Source organism: Ammodytes marinus, assembly GCF_949987685.1.
Source record: "Ammodytes marinus genome assembly, chromosome: 23".
NCBI classification, from domain to species: Eukaryota; Metazoa; Chordata; class Actinopteri; order Uranoscopiformes; family Ammodytidae; genus Ammodytes; species Ammodytes marinus.
This window is the reverse complement of record NC_137227.1, coordinates 22,822,645-22,840,038: the sequence shown is the minus strand read 5'-3', so window position 1 is coordinate 22,840,038 and position 17,394 is coordinate 22,822,645. Positions and strand designations below refer to the sequence as shown.

General features: G+C 41.4%; 1 protein-coding gene across 1 annotated transcript in view; it reads left to right on the top strand.

Annotated features, from left to right (window-relative positions):
* Positions 1–13,585, top strand: part of LOC307269228 (RLA class II histocompatibility antigen, DP alpha-1 chain-like) — a 38,617-nt gene extending 25,032 nt beyond the window's left edge. The window contains exons 2-5 of the mRNA XM_080052105.1: positions 5,112–5,214; positions 7,263–7,511; positions 11,964–12,248; positions 12,860–13,585. Coding sequence (XP_079908231.1) covers positions 5,154–5,214; positions 7,263–7,511; positions 11,964–12,248; positions 12,860–12,981 — 717 coding nt within the window. The 5' untranslated portion in view covers positions 5,112–5,153 and the 3' untranslated portion in view covers positions 12,982–13,585. The remainder of the gene's footprint in view (positions 1–5,111; positions 5,215–7,262; positions 7,512–11,963; positions 12,249–12,859) is intronic.
* Positions 13,586–17,394: the final 3,809 nt, after the last annotated feature.

The window sequence follows — 17,394 nt, the reverse complement described above, 5'->3', positions numbered from 1 at the left end:
TAAAAACAGATAAAACAAAAATGTGTTTTTATACAGGAGCTTATATAGCAGAGTTATATATACGAGTAAGAAAAACTGTGATAAAATAATGATAGACTATACTAACTAATTAATTTAGAGATCTTTTAGATGAATCTTTTGTCATCACATTAGCAGAAACTGTATTCAGTGTAATAAATCCTGACCCTAAACAGACAAACTCAAACTCTGTTTAAAGCATTAGGCCTACTGTTTCCTCTCTGGTGCCAATGATGGATTTAAATATTGATTGTAATCTAAAGTATGATTCTCCCTCCCCTGAGCAGGTGGTAATGAGCTGCAGTGTGTTATTGAGCCAGTAGGGGGCGTCTGAGCTCCTTCTCTCTGTTAAACTGGGCTGAGGTTAGCGCCAGTGTCCAGAGCTCTGCCCCTGGTAACTGATGACGCTGTGTGTGTGTGTGTGTGTGTGTGTGTGTGTGTGTGTGTGTGTGTGTGTGTGTGTGTGTGTGTGTGTGTGTGTGTGTGTGTGTGTGTGTGTGTGTGTGTGTGTGAGACGCTGCGTTCAAACAACAAGCTGCTGAACAGAGCCGCGGTAGGTCACGTGAGGCTGGACTCGTTCTGCTGGTTTGATTCTCACTTCTGTGTTTGAGGTTTTAATCTTTGATCAGAAGTCCAGTCACCTGATCCTTCCTGACGCTCTAACATGTTCCACCAGTTTGTTTTAGTGCAACACTATCTCTAACAACTCAGCACAGAATACAATACAGGTTGCAAAACACATTTTGATTTGTCATATCCTTCAACTTCCATCCCTTCCCCCAGCCAGACACACACACACACACACACACACACACACACACACACACACACACACACACACACACACACACACACACACACACACACACACACACACACACACACACACACACACACACACACACACACACACACACACACACACACACACACACACACACACACACACACACACACACACACACACACACACACACACACACACACACACACACACACACACACACACACACACACCTCCCCGCCACCAACCACCAAAACAATAACATCCACTTGTGAGTAGCATTCTTAAGATCTTTTTAGACAAGTAATGAATTCAAATAATATGTTTCATGTTCAGTAGTGTGTACGCCAAGGTGGAATCCTATCTCCTTTTCTTTTTAATGTGTATATGGACGAATTGTCACAGCAGTTGAATGCATGCAATACAGGATGTGTGATTGGCAATAGCCTCATTAATCACCTTATGTATGCAGATGATTTGGTTATATTTTGCCCATATAGTGCTGGCTTACAACAACTTTTGAAGGTTTGTTCCCAATACGGTGTGGATTTTGATATTCGATATAATGCAAATAAAAGCAATATTATGATTGTCAGAGGCAAAGAAGACAGGAAATTGGTATTTCCTGATTTCTTTTTATCTGGTACTGCTCTTAAAGTATGTGATGATGTGAAGTATTTAGGCCACCATTTTGTTAATGATTTGTCAGATGATAAAGACATTAAAAGACAGTGTCGTAAGATGTATGGTCAAGCCAATATGCTTGCACGTAAATTTAACATGTGTTCTACTGCTGTAAAGGTTGCGCTATTTAGAGCATTCTGTACTCCGCTATATACTGCTCATTTGTGGCGTGCTTACAGAAAAAGCAATATGAAAAAACTAACTGTGGCGTATAATGATGGAATGCGGATACTTCTCAGAATACCGAGATGGTCTAGTGCCAGTCAAATGTTTGTAAATGTAGGTGTGCCTACCTGTCATGCTTTAATTAGGAATTTGATGTATCGTTTTATATGTAGAGTGACAGCATCACAAAACAGTATTATTCAGGCATTGGCCAAGCCTGGGCTCAGCTCTGTCAGGTTCTCATCTACACTCTGGAGACATTGGAGGGCATCTTTGTATACTGCAAGTGTTGTATGCTGATCTCTTATTTTATTTTTTTTTATTTTTATTTTATTTCTTTTTAATCTGCATGCATTGGTGTGCTTTTTGTTGTTATTTATGTATTGACTCTATTTTTTTATACATTGTACTATGGATCTTCATGTGTCCTGAATAAAATCATATATATATATATATATATATATATAGTGTGAGGAAGAAATTAAAACGTTTTGTTTTTATACATGAATAAAGTTAATTTCACAGACATCATTGTATGTATTTGGTAGTTGATAGTTCCAGGTCAGAAATGTCTCTGAAGCCGGTGAGAACATGAAATATAATGATGAGATTTCCAACGCTGGAATACAATCTTCTGCTTCAGTCAAACCTGTCAGACAGAGAAATATGAGTCATCATGTAGAAGATGTACAGCAGGTCATTGGTCATTTAACCACGTTCATTTGTTACTTGTAATAATATCTAACCCTCCTGGAGTATTCCCCTACAGCATGTCAGTAAGAGCCAGTGGTTCCCTGAACCATTTGGGTCAGGTTTCAATCCCATTCCATGTCTCATTCTCAGTTTTAAAATGGTCTTGGCAAAGTTTTAAATGTAAATACTGATATTTCTTTGTTAAAAGCACATGAAACATTGTCCTGAACTTTGTCCCAATTCAGAATCAGAAAAGTTTCAGTTCCAGCTTTGATCAAACATACAGTCATGGACAAACGTATACCCCTGGAATTCTGTCTGATAACGTCTCACCCAGAAAATGATTTCAATAACAACTGCTTTGGCATTAATATTTCTATTACATTTGTTTCCAACTGTAAAACACCTAAAAGAAAATACAAAAATGCCAAATCGGATACAATTTTACACAAAACTCAAAAAATGTGCCGGACAAAAGTGTTGGCACCCTGAACTTAATACTTGGTTGCACAACCTTTAGAAAGAATAACTGAAAACAATCTCTTCCTGTATCCATCCATATGTTTTCTACACCTCTCCACTGGAATGTTGGGCCATTCTTCCTTTGCCATCTGCTCCAGGTCTCTCAGGTTTGAAGGGTGCCTTCTCTGAACAGCTGTTTTCAGATCTCCCCACTGGAGTTCTATGGGATTCAGATCTGGACTCATTGCCACTTCAGAACTCTCCAGCACTTTCTCTCAAACCATTGTTGTGCTTTTTGAAGTGTCACTGTCCTGCTGGAAGACCCATGACCTCTGACGGAGACCCAGCTTTCTGACACTGCGCCGGACATTGCGCTCCGAAATTACTTGATAGTCCTGCGATTTCATGGACAGTCAAGGAGCCCTGTGCCAGAGGCAGCAAAGCAACCCCAAAACATCTTTGAACCGCCACCATGTTCGACTGTAGGGACTGTGTTCTTCTCTTTGAAGGCCTCATTTAGTTTTCTGTAAACACACTGATGTGTTTTACCAAAGAAATTATATCCCATTTGTCTTTTCGATTTGACATAAACATATTAATGCCAAAACATTTGTACCTCCAAACATTTTCTGGGGGATGCAGTGCATTATCCGACAGAATTCCAGGGGTGCCAACACTTTTGTCCATGACTGTACATGAAAATGCCGGGTTATAAATATACACTAAACATAAGACAAGTATGAATACTATAAAATGTAAAGTATTAAATATAAAAAGAGATATGCAGTTATGTTCTTAACGATATAACAATGTGATATTCTGCGAAGTGAGAAGAAATGTGCAAATGCTCATTTATGAACTAGTTGTTTTAAAGGTGCAGTGTGTAGCCTTTATGGGACCCTTCACACCTTAACCTAAGGAGGGACCAGAGAGTGTGTGCCGAATACAAGGGGAGCCACACACTCAGCCTCTCTGGTAAAGTTTAGTCCAAGCTGCTTGAAAGGGTTGAATGGATTGGGTGCTGAGGCTGAGCCAAGTCAGCGATCTGTCTGTCACACAGGAGTTTATCAGTTCTGATAACTGCAGATTGTTTGTGATGTAGTTTAGGTTGTTTTCTTTTCACTGTTTCTCTTTCCTCAGATGAAGGTGACAGTGATCTGACTTCTCAAGGCAACAGTTCAAAGGGACTTCCAAACCCTTCTCTCTCTCTGATCCCGTCCTACAACGACCTCGTTCTGCCGGAGACCGATGACTCATCAGCAGCTCTGTTTTCTGATTGGCTGCTGAGCTGTAACTGAAAGTAAACAGTGGGGACTTTCCTCAGACGCTGCTGCCTTCAGGTGCTGCAGGACAATCCACCACTTCACATTGACTTAGTGCTGCAGCTGATCCTCAGAGTCAGAGGGAATGTGGTGAATTCCTGGTTTCAGTTGGAGCCTGAAGGCATCGTGTGGTCAGACCGGTTTCACTGCTGAACTCAGACTCTGTCTCATAGCAACACTTTACTGTCTGAAGGTTTATTATCACAAACTCATTGAATCAGTCGCTGAGTTCGTCCCTAACAGGCTGCAGAACTGTTATTAATGCATTTAACCCTTTATTAGGTTCGGGCTCCAATGGAGCTGTTGGCCCTGGATGGATTGATAGATCGATATGTTTATACAATTATTATAAATCAATCTTAATGTTGCATTAATGTTCATATTACTGTTTATTCTTTACTGTTCGAATATTGTGACTATTTGTATTTTGATGCTTTGGCAACATTGTTATTGAAACTTTCATGCCATTAAAGCCCCTTTGAATTGAATTGATATATTCTAACACAGTCTTTCATCCAGCTGTTGGTTGTTAGTGTGTGAGTGGGACCTGATCAGGTTATTGAACAACAGACTCTCTAACTCCAGGTTTGTTTATTTAAAGGTTAGAACGTGATGGACAGCACTGACTTCTGATTGGACGTCTGAATGTACAAAGATGGAGGAACTGAATTAAACATGTTGAAGCTTCACTGAGAGAAAAGTTTCAGCTTCTTTATTGATTATTTATTTATTTCTGTCACTGAAACTGTATTCTGAAAATGCTTCATAAACACAGTGTTTATTATTGATCTGCTTCATTCGTTCTTGTGTTTTTGATGAAGTTTGTCTTGATGTGAGAGCCGCAGTTTCTTTCTACCTGGACACTGATGACATCACCTCATCTCTGCCCTGTGATTGGTTGTTTTTCTGTGTTAGAGCTAAACAGCTGCTGCAGGAGTTTGTCAGTCAGTCTCAGAGAGTTTCAGAGTCTCACACTGGTTCAGAGTGTCAGGCTGGTTCAGAGTGGCAGGCTGGTTCTGGTTCTAATGAAGATGATGATGATGATGGTCCTCTTCCTCTCCTGTGTCCTCTGTGTCTCCGCTGACAGTAAGTTTGTCTCTATTAATTATACATTAGGTTAATACAGCGCCTTTCTGAGCACTTAAAGTTGCTTTACACGACCAAAGAAAAAACTGTACTAAGGCTTAACCCTCCTGTTATGTTCATTTGTCAGGAACAGCAATGGTGTTCTGGGTCAATTTGACCCAGTGCATGTTTAAATCTCCAAAAGATGTCCTAAACCAAAAAAAATCCTAACAAGCAGTGTGAACATGTCATTACCAACTCCATTACTAACTATTCTATCAATATTTAGTGCAATGTGGTGTTCCATACCTCTAACAGGTAATGGTTCAATAAGGATAATTCACTCGTTTTTCATTAAAAAAATACATGTTCAAGCTTTTTTTGTAATGTTTCACCACTTTATTACTTTTGAAACACTGGAGAAAATGTGAAAAGTCTCCAGAGACATTGTGGCTTGAAATATAGCCGTGCCTGTCTCTGCATCCCACAGACTGGCTGTCGATTCATCCTTCAACCCCAGCCAGGATGAGGAGCCCCAAATGCGCATCTAAATGTGTTTTGTCCAGCTCCTTCCACTTTTCCCCAAAAACACACCTCCCTTCTAGATTAGTAATTTCCAGAATGATTTTCTGTATTGAATCTAGCATGACCAGCTCAAAAGCTGACTTGATGTCAGTCACACGAGTCAGTGCCATCCTAGTGGGCCCTGGCACTGTCTTTAAGGTGAAACTCGAAAAATTAGAATATTGTGCAAAAGTTCATTTATTTCAGTAATTTGACTCAAAAGGTGAAACTAATATAGTATATAGACCCATTACATGAAAGGTGAGATATTCAAAGCCTTTATTTGTTATAATTTAGATTATTATGGTTTACACAGCTTATGAAAACCCCAAATTTAAAATCTTAGGAAATTTGAATATTACATGAAATCAATAAAAAAAGGGATTTTTAATACAGAAATATCAGCCCTCTATAAAGTATAATCATGCATGTGTACTCAGTACTTGGTTTGGGTCCATTTTGCATGACTTATTGCCTCAATTCCAATTCATTTTCCATGATATTCTAATTATATGAGTTTCACTTGTATGTTTTCTGCAGACAGGTTTGCCTGATGCTTATTTGGGGATGAATTTCACAATTTTTTGACATGAATGTCTTGCTTGGAGGAATAGGAATAGCAATTCCCTCATCTGGTTCAAATTCAGAATCCTTAGAATCAGAATTTAGACACATCCTCCTCTATTTCACTGTCATGATCAATGATGACTTCCAGAGCCTCCTGGACTGTCATCCTTTTGCTTCTGCTACTCATTTTGTAAAGGTCTGCCTGACAGAGTGTAATGTTGGTAGGACTCCCATGCAGCGAATATTTTATATGTTTTGCCCCTCCCCTGTTGAGTGTCCACTGAATGTGGGTGGAGTTTTCCTAAGGGAACATAAATGGTTCCCGTCAAAAGTCATAACACTTGCAACTGTGTGTGTGTGTGTGTTTGTGTGTGTGCGTGCGTGTGTGAGATTTGGGTGAAATATGTCTCACAGTTGTAAAGAAAGAAATAGTCTTACATTTCTGACACCCTTTTACCTCCAGTTTTACTGCCGGGTCAAATTGACCCGAACAGTATCTATGTGATATAAACATGCAGGGGGTGGTTGCAAATGTGTGAGATGAAATATTTTCATATTATATGTTGATTACCCTAATTAAGGCAAGCAGAAGAAGTTTCATACTGAAAAAATACTTTTAACTACTTTTCCTAGATCTTCAAACTTTGAAACGGGTCAATTTGACCCGGAACATAATAGGAAAATGAGATGACAAGACTAAAAGACTCTGAAGAGGTTTTTTTTTTAAATACTTTTTTTCAGGGATTTTTTTACAGAACACAAACAAGTGAACACAGTCTGACGAGGTTTTGAGGGCAGATTTAAAGGAGAGAGGGTGGGGGCTGCTTTGATGTGTGGGGTCAAGTATGTCTCTGAGGTTACAGATTGTGGTGTGTTTTCATGTTTCTGTCTGATTCAAACAGGAAGCAGTTTGTAAACAAATCTCTCTCTCTCTTCAGGTCGACATCAGGACTTTCGTATCAATGGCTGTTCAGACGTTGATGGAGAGTACATGTACGCTCTGGATGGTGAAGAGACGTGGTACGCAGACTTCATCAACAAGAGAGGAGTGGAGCCTCAGCCGGACTTCATAGATCATATGACAATGCAGGAAGGAGCTTATCAATTTGCTGAGGCAGAGCAACAGGTCTGCAGAGGGAACCTGAAAGCTATAAGCGGTTATCTGAAAAACCCTCCAGTGAAACTCAGTAAATATATTGAATCTAAACTTTCTGTGACTTCGCCTCATTAAGCATCAGATAAACTGACTGTGTGGTTGTTATTATTATTATTATTATTATTATTATTATTATTAATAATAATAATAATAATAATAATAATAATAATAATAATAATAATAATAATAATAATAATAATAATAATAATAATAATAATAATAATAATAATAATAATAATAATAATGTGAGCTGTTTGATCTTTATGTGATTAGTTTCTCGTTCGTTCAAAATTATTTTGATATTTTAATAAAAATAATTAGTTCTCAACTACTGAATACGTAATTGCCAACTCATTGTTCAGTACAACATGAATAAAAGTCTTGGACCAGATAAGATGAATAAAGAATTTAAATAACCACTACACAAAGTGCACACCCTTGGAGAGTTCTCTGTGGCTGGGACATGTCTGTGTCAGCTGTGGACACCCAACATCACCTCAACCAGACACAATGTGACGTTATGAGCATAAATGCAATATATTTAGCTTAATTATTTTATTGTTTTAATTTGAAAACATTTGTCTGGAAGCGCAATAGGCAGTGAGGCCAGAAAACGAGAGAAATGAAAAGAGGAGACGTGATTGAGACAAAGACACAGAATGTGTATTGACAGTTAATAATAATAATAATAATGCATTTATTTTATATGGCGCCTTTCAAGGCACTCAAGGTCGCCTAACAAGCATAAAACAAGGCAAAAACAAGGCAAAAACACAATTAAAACAAGTTTAAAAAGCACAGAGCTTGCAGCAGATTTTCAGTCCATGGATGAGTATGCCAGCCTAAATAAATGTGTTTTGAGGTGGGATTTGAAGGTGAGAGGTGAGTCCATGTTTCTAATGTCCGGGGGGAGGCTGTTCCAGAGGCGTGGGGCGGAGCGGCTGAAAGCTCGAGCCCCCATGGTGGACAGACGAGCTGGGGGGACGTGTAGGTTGATGGAGGAGGCGGATCTAAGTGACCGGGTGGGAGTATTGATTTGGATGAGGTCAGACAGATATGGGGGGGCGAGGTTATGTATGGCATTGAATGTATTGAGGAGGATCTTATATTCGATACGGTGTTTGATAGGGAGCCAGTGAAGTTGGTGCAGGATGGGGGTGATGTGACAGATGGCAGGGGTTTTGGTGATGATACGTGCAGCAGCGTTTTGGACCAGCTGGAGTTTATGGAGGAGTTTGTGGGGGAGACCAAACAGAAGGGAGTTGCAGTAATCCAGGCGTGAGGTGACTAGAGAGTGGACCAAGATAGCGGCGCTGTTGGGAGTGAGTGACGGGCGGAGGCGGTTGATATTTCGAATGTGAAAGTAGGCGGACCGGATGGAGTTGTTGATATGGGTATGGAATGATAGGGTGCTGTCGAGGACGACACCCAGACTCTTGACCTGAGGGGAGGGGGAAACTGAGGTGTTGTCAATGGAGAGGGTGAAACTGGGTTGCTTGGTGAGTGTAAATTTGGAGCCAATGATGGCTATCTCGGTTTTATTGCTGTTAAGTTTGAGAAAATGGGAGGAGAACCAGGATTTGATTTCCTGTAGGCAGGCACAGAGGGAGGGGGGTGGGAGGGTGGATGACGGTTTGGAGGAGACATAGAGCTGGGTGTCGTCCGCGTAGCAGTGAAAATTAATGTTATGTTTACGGAATATTTGACCAAGTGGGAGGAGATAGATGATGAATAGGATGGGGCCAAGGACAGAGCCCTGGGGAACACCGGAGGAGAGGGGGGAGGTATGGGATGAGAATGATTTTAACTGAATGAATTGAGTGCGGCCAAAGAGATACGAATGGAACCAGTCTAGGGGTGTGTCGGATATACCAATGGAGGCTAGTCGGTGGAGGAGGATGGAATGGGAAATGGTGTCAAAAGCTGCTGTCAAATCAAGGAGGATGAGAATGGATAAATGTCCAGAGTCAGCTGCCATCAGGAGGTCGTTAGTGATTTTTATGAGTGCTGTTTCTGTGCTGTGACGGGGGCGGAAACCGGATTGGAACTGTTCATAGAGGTTATTGTTGGAGAGGTGGGCCTGAATCTGTGATGAGACTACTTTTTCCAGAATTTTTGAGAGAAATGGCAGGTTGGAGATGGGGCGGAGGTTATTGAAAATGTTGGGGTCTAAACCAGGTTTCTTCAACAGCGGTGTAACAGCAGCAGATTTGAACTGGGATGGGACGGAACCAGAGGTGAGAGAGGAATGAATAATGGCTGTTATCAGGGGTAGTAGAGAGGGAATGGAAGCTATAACCAGGGAGGATGGCAGAGGGTCAAGTTGGCAGGAAGATGGTTTGGAAGTCCGGATGAGTTTTGTTAAGTCAGTCGCTGAGGGGAGTTGAAAGCAGGAGAGAGGTACGGAGGGGGGGGGATTGGGAACAAAGGGAGGCGGATGACTAGACGTGTGAGGGGTCAGTTGCTGGTGGATGGTGGATATTTTAGAGTCAAAAAATGCCATTATGGAGTTACAGTGGTCAGTGGAGTAGAAGTGTGGTGGAAGGACATCAGGGGGGCGGAGAGAATTTTTGACCACTGAGAACAGGGCCCTGGTATTCCCAGCACCAGAACTGATAATGTCTGCAAAGTATTGGGATTTGGCAGATGAAATGGCGTCTTTATAATGGAGGATGTGAGCATGGTGCATTTGTTTATGTATAGTGAGTCCAGTGCTATTGAAAAGACGCTCCAGCTGACGACCTTTGGCCTTCAGCTGGCGCAGATGGGGGGAAAACCAGGGGGCAGAGTGGGGGAATGAGACAGGCCGGGTTTTAACAGGGGCAAGTGAGTTGAGCAGAGATTTGAGACCATGATTGTACAAATCAACCAACTGATCCGGGGTGTATGGGGGGGTGATAATGGAGAGATTTTCAATGCCAGTTGTGAGGTCAGCTAGGTTGATATTTTTAATGTTACGGAAGGATATGACACGGGATTGCTTGGTTTTGGACAATGTAAGACATAGATTAAATGAGACAAGTTTGTGGTCAGAGATGGGGAGGTCGGCAGCAGAGCAATTTTGAGGAGTGACGCCTGAGCAGCAGACTAAGTCCAAGGTATGACCTTTACAGTGGGTGGGGAAATCAATATATTGTGTGAGACCAAAACTGTCCAGGCATGAAATGAAGTCCTTAGTAGATGCAAGATTGTTGTTGTCTAAATGAATATTTATGTCACCAAGCAAAATTATATTGGATGAGAGTGAGCAGATGTGAGTGAGAAATGTGGTGAATTCATCAATGAAGTCCTTGTTATGTTTGGGTGGGCGGTAAATGTTGACTAAAACAGTGGGAGTAGGGCCAATTAATTGAAGAGCCACAGCCTCGAATGACTGTGACGCAGGCAGAGTAACATGAGCGACCTTCCAAGTCTCGCGGTGTAGTATCGCGAGACCTCCTCCTCTTCCGGAGAGACGAGGTTTGCCGGTGTAAACAAACCCAGGTGGTGTGCATTCATTCAACTGAGAAAAATCATCAGGAGTTTGCCATGTCTCACTAAGACAGAGACAGTCGAGTTTGCGGTCGAGGAGGAGGTCTTGCAGTAGTTGTCCCTTGCCAGTAAGAGAGCGAGTGTTGAGTAGTCCAAAGTTGATGTCAGAATGCTGGTTGGAGAAGCCAACGTTAGCCGGCCTAGCTAGGCTAGCTAACGCGCTGTGGTCCACCCTCCTGCCGGTGTTTTTCGGAGGCTGCCGGTGGCCGGAGGACCAGATGGACTGTATGGCAGAGGAGTCATCGATGTTATAACTCCGTCCGGCTCCGCGGTGGGTGTACCTCCGGCGAGCGATGTAGGGAAAGCGGTGCAGTACTGACGGGGGAGCAGGACGGTAGTGAGACCGCAGTTGGAGGAGCTCCGCACTCATGTACTGGATCAAGGTTGACGCTGGATTTATTAGAAGAGACAGGACAGTCCACAAGAGCACAGAGCTCACAGCAAGGTTGTAGATCCACATCATGATCCACGGGCTGTTGGACCGAGCAGCGGTAGCAGTAGCCAGGTATTCCAGGTACGTAAAACTAAACGTTCAAAAAACAAGGCCGATAGAAAACAAATTGTATCTATACTAGGCCCATGGTATGAATCAACAGTAGCACTTTCACCATGAGTAGGAAGTCTGCTGAAAGCGAGGCATAGAAACATAAAAACGTTAAAAATAACCGGAGAGCAGCGGCAGCTAGTCGCGCCAGCGTTCACTCAACCGGCAGGGAAGAAAGAGTGCCAGGGCAGGGAAGAAAGAGTTCAAGTTTGTTCCTTTTTGGATCCTGTTAAGCCCCTCGATTATTGAACTTGACTACTTTGTTGTACGTCTTGCTCTGCCCTGAATTCACAAATAAAGCAATGCCATGTGAAATGCTCCAGGTCCTTATTATTTATTATACCAAGTCATAGCACAGTATACAACATGAGGCTGAAGGTTGGTGTTTAACATACTGTCTGTGTCCAGATGCTCCTTCCAGCCCGATGATGTACCCCAGAGACGAGGTGGAGCTCGGAGAGGAGAACCACCTAATCTGTCACGTGTCCGGGTTCTACCCGGCTCCTGTGACGTTCTACTGGACAAAGAACGGAGAGAACGTGACCCAAGGAGCCAGCAGCAACGTTCCCTTCTTCAGCAGAGACGGTTCTTTCAGCCAGTTCTCCAGACTGCAGTTCCTCCCACAGCTGGGAGACATGTACAGCTGTTCAGTGAGTCATCGGGCCCTGGACCAATCACTGACCAGGATCTGGGGTGAGAACCTGGTTTACACCAATACAGCTGATCCTCATGTTCCAGATGTAGCAGTTAATGTGTGTGTCTGTCTCCAGATGTGTGTCTGTCTCCAGATGTGTTAATGTGTGTGTGTGTGTGTGTGTGTGTGTGTGTGTGTGTGTGTGTGTGTGTGTCTCCAGATGTGTTAATGTGTGTGTGTGTCTCCAGATGTGTTAATGTGTGTGCCTGTCTCCAGATGTGTTAATGTGTGTGTGTGTGTGTGTGTGTGTGTGTGTGTGTGTGTGTGTGTGTGTGTGTGTGTGTGTGTGTGTGTCTCTCTGTCTCCAGATGTGTTAATGTGTGTGTCTGTCTCCAGATATGTTAATGTGTCTCTGTCTCCAGATGTGTTAATGTGTGTGTGTCTCCAGATGTGTTAATGTGTGTGTGTGTGTGTGTGTGTGTGTGTGTGTCTCTGTCTCCAGATGTGTTAATGTGTGTGTGTCTGTTTCCAGATGTGTTAATGTGTGTGTCTGTCTCCAGATGTGTTAATGTGTGTGTCTGTGTCTCCAGAGGTGTTAATGTGTGTCTGTCTCCAGATGTGTTAATGTGTGTCTGTCTCCAGATGTGTTAATGTGTGTCTCTGTCTCCAGAGGTGGAGGTGCAGCAGCCCAGTGTGGGACCTGCAGTCTTCTGTGGATTGGGTCTGACTGTCGGTCTGATCGGAGTCGCTGTTGGAACCTTCTTCCTCATCAAAGGAAACGAGTGCAGCTGATTGGTCGGGGCTGATGATGTCATCTCTTCTGTAAACGCTAAATGATTAAATATTTTCCTGAAGTGATTTTGATTAAAGCTTGTGTGAACCTTGAAGTCTGATCCTCCTCCTGTTCGTAGCCGCTGAACATGATGTTTGAAATTTGATCTGAATTATAAGAAAAGCTGAAAACGTATTGAATCAGAAGGTTTGAAGTGATTTAGAGTGTCAGGAGGAAATGTGGGAGTTTAAAACAACAGGGAGCAGGGGTGTCCAAACTATGGCCCCCGGGCCAACTGCGGCCCGTGGGCTATTTTTAATTGGCCCGCAGCAAATTCTAAAAATGAGGGCGGTTTTCCAAGTGACCTATGTCACGATATAATGGAATACGGCCCTTCAGTCAAAAAAAATAGAAAAATTAACTGGAGATGGAGTATCTAAACAAGAAAAATCTTACACTTTCCTCATGCCCAGACACCAGATTATTTTTTTCTCATTTGCATCAGTTTTGCCGCTGCAAAATCCTTCATTAACATTTGCTCAAGTCAAACATTTTCAAACTAAATGTATGAACTGAGATTTACTATTGTACTTTTCTTAACAATGAAACATTTGCTCGATGTCGTCCCCTAGATGTGTCCAGTTGTTTCTGAAGATCAGCTTAACGAAATGTTTGTTAATGTGGTTCTTTAAAATCCGTGGACAGAAAAGATACATTTCTTCTTTCCTATACAAGTATAGGGGGGCGGACACACGAACACACACACACACACACACACACACACACTTCTTGACAGTGGGTAACTTTGGCACACCACAGGAACCTCGACCAAATGACCACTAAATTGCAAATGAAATTTTCTAAATAAACATTTAGGCCATTATTCTCATACACGATAACCTGGTCACAAATTATGTTTAAAAAGAGATTTTTGATTTCAAAACGGATATGTGTTGAACGGAATATACACAGATTCTGTATCTTTACACGTCGTTTCCACATACGTATGTCACTCATGTCCGTGCATCCGTCAATATACGGATGGTTCTTCTAATGTCCAACGGAGGGAAATGTGGAGGTCTGTGTCTCTGGCGATGATCGCAGGCACTCTCCCTTGTTTCATTAAACTAATAAATCTGACTGTACTTCAAATGAAACTGAAAAATGATCAAAACGATCTGACTGAATAGGCCTTTAACTTATCACATATATCTAGGGCCGGTTTCACAGACAGGGCCTAGATTAAGCCAGGAGTAGGCCGTAATGTGGACTAGTTAAACTGGGACGTTTAAGTCACTTTCATGGATATGGCTTAAGTTTGGCTTAGTTAGTCTGAGACTATGAAGTCCTGGAGTAAGGTAAGTAGGCCTGATTGTGAACACCTGCCCATGAGCACATGCTGCTGGTCCAACGGTGATCATAAAAACCTGGAGTGGAGCAGAAACACCATTGCTTGTGAGAAAAAACAATGGCAGAGGCTAAAAAAATGTCAATAAACTTTAATGAATTTGTAAAAAATCTCTTAAAAAAAATAGTTTGAAACCTTCCGGTTATTGAATTTAAAAGCCATACTGCTGGGACTGAGCAAATAAATAGTTGGGCCGCAATTTGCAACAAATTCAATTCTAATGAAAATGTTACTAAGAGAACAATACACCAACTTCAGGTTATCTTCATTATTATCGGTAATTCACATCTTTCTCATTTATAATTTTGACATTATATTTAATGATATCTGCACTGATAGACTGTAGAAAAACCCAAATCTCGCTTTAAAGAAGAGCTTGCCACAACCTTTCAAAAAAGATGACGTTGCATGAAAGTTAGCCTGAGAATTCCATGAACAGAAAATGCAATATCTGAAGGAAGTATGACATGGAAATGAAAATTCTACAGGTAGAATTGGACATGAAGTTGGAAGAGAGAGCTATGATTCAAACAAGATACAGTACTGAGACAATTGTGAATACTGATCACAGTGAAGATATAAGTAGAGGTGTTCATGTTGTATTTTGTCATTTTGTTATTCATGTGTGTCAGTATTTTAAATCACAACAACCACATTTGAAAACAGAATTGTTTTAGACACTCATTTTATTATGCTGAATACATCTTCAATTTAAATGCATCAATCTAATAAGCTCAAGGAAAGTTGTTAATTTCAGTGCATTTTCCATATTGAAAGCGGTCTCGAAATGTAAGTTCATCAAATAAATGTTTTGGATAAGACCTATCCACAAGTACTCTTCTGGCTGGCCTCTGCAGTGGGAGTTGGTCTTCATTTAGATATTCCATATAGTGCATGCTCTCTCACAAACACCACTAAACTGAAGTTAAACCTGCCTCTTTGGAGGATTCATTTAAACCAAATTTAGACCTAGAGCAGCTCTAGTCGTCCGTCTTGCAAGTGGCTATGTTTAATCCAGCTCAAACAGGCATTTTAGTCTCGGACTAGCCTTAAGATCAAGGCTTAATCAATCAAAAGTAATCAAAAAACGGTATATTACAGAAAATACCAGTGAAACATTTATTCAAGCATTTTCTTTAATACCACCCCTCCCCTGTAACTCAGTTAATGAGCTCTTAGACAACTTTAACGGCAAAATTACAAGTGTTATAGATGGTATTGCGCACACTAAGATGAAGGTTGTCTCTGGTAAGAAAAGATCTCCTTGGAGAAATGCCCCGCAGGTCAGAATAGAAAAAAGAGAGTGCCGTAAAGCAGAACGCAGGTGGCGAAAAACAAATCTCCAGGTTAATTATGACATCTTCAAAGAGAAACGTTGCACTTTTAACTCAGAGATGAAAAGTGCAAGGCAGTCTTTCTTTAGGGTTAGGGTTAACCCTAACCCTAACCCTTTCTTTTCTGACATCATCACCAAAAACGACAACAATGCACGTGCCCTGTTTGCTACTGTCGACAGATTAACAAACCCTCCTGTGTCAGTAGTGTCTGAACATCTCTCCACGAGGGCCTGCAATGAATTTGCCTCCTTCTTTACTGAGAAAATTCACAAAATTAGACAAGCTGTCACTGCATCAATACCAAGTTCAACATATGTGTTATCGCTATGCCCACTTAAAATCAATGCAAATGCAATGACACAATTTTATCTGATAAACCACAAAAACCTGGAGGACATTATACAACACCTGAACTCCTCCTCCTGTTGCCTTGACATTCTTCCCACAGGCTTCTTTAAAACTGTTTTTAGCTGTATGGCCTCAGATGTTCTACAAATTGTCAACATGTCCCTTCGGACAGGTGTATTCCCACAGGCCCTGAAAACAGCAGTCATCAAGCCACTCCTAAAAAAGAACAATCTAGATACATCGCTCATGAACAATTATAGGCCCATATCTAACCTACCATTTTTAAGCAAAATCATTGAAAAAGCTGTTTATCAACAGCTAAATAACTACCTAGCAATGAACAACTGCTTTGATGTTTTCCAGTCAGGATTTCGACAACACCACAGCACTGAGACTGCTCTGGTTAAGGTCCTCAATGACATCCACTTAAACACAGACAGTGGCAAAAGTTCTGTTTTAGTTTTACTGGATCTCAGTGCCGCTTTTGACACAGTTGACCACAACATATTACTAGATCGACTAGCAAACTGGGTTGGACTTTCTGGAACTGTACTAAACTGGTTTGAATCCTACTTAAAGGACAGAGACTACTATGTGTCAATAGGCAATTTCACATCTGAGCGGACAGATATTGAATGCGGGGTCCCCCAAGGTTCCATTCTTGGGCCTCTTCTGTTTAACATCTACATGCTCCCACTAGCTCAGATTATGAATAAGAACAAATTATGCTACCATAATTATGCAGACGACACACAAATTTACATAACCATATCACCAGGAGCCTACAGTCCGATACAAGCACTGAGTAAGTGCATTGAACAAATCAATGATTGGATGTGCCAAAATTTCCTTCAATTAAACAACGACAAAACTGAAGTAATTGTCTTTGGTGCCAAAGATGAACAATTAAAAGTCAGCGCACAGCTTACATCTGTTATGCTAGAAACCACACACCAAGCCAGAAATCTTGGTGTTGTCATAGACTCCGACTTGAATTTCAAGAAACACATTAAATCAATTAATAAGTCAGCTTACTACCACCTTAAAAACATATCAAGAATTAAAGGACTTATGTCTCAGCAAGATTTAGAAAAACTTGTCCATGCATTTATCTTTAGTAGACTTGACTACTGTAACAGTGTCCTTGCAGGCCTTCCAAAAAAATCTATCAGACAGCTTCAGCTAATTCAGAACGCTGCTGCTCGAGTCCTCACTAGGACCAAAAAAGTGGATCACATTATCCCAGTTCTGAGGTCTTTACACTGGCTTCCTGTCACTCAAAGAATTGATTTCAAAATATTGATGTTGGTTTATAAAGCACTAAATGGTTTAGCGCCAAA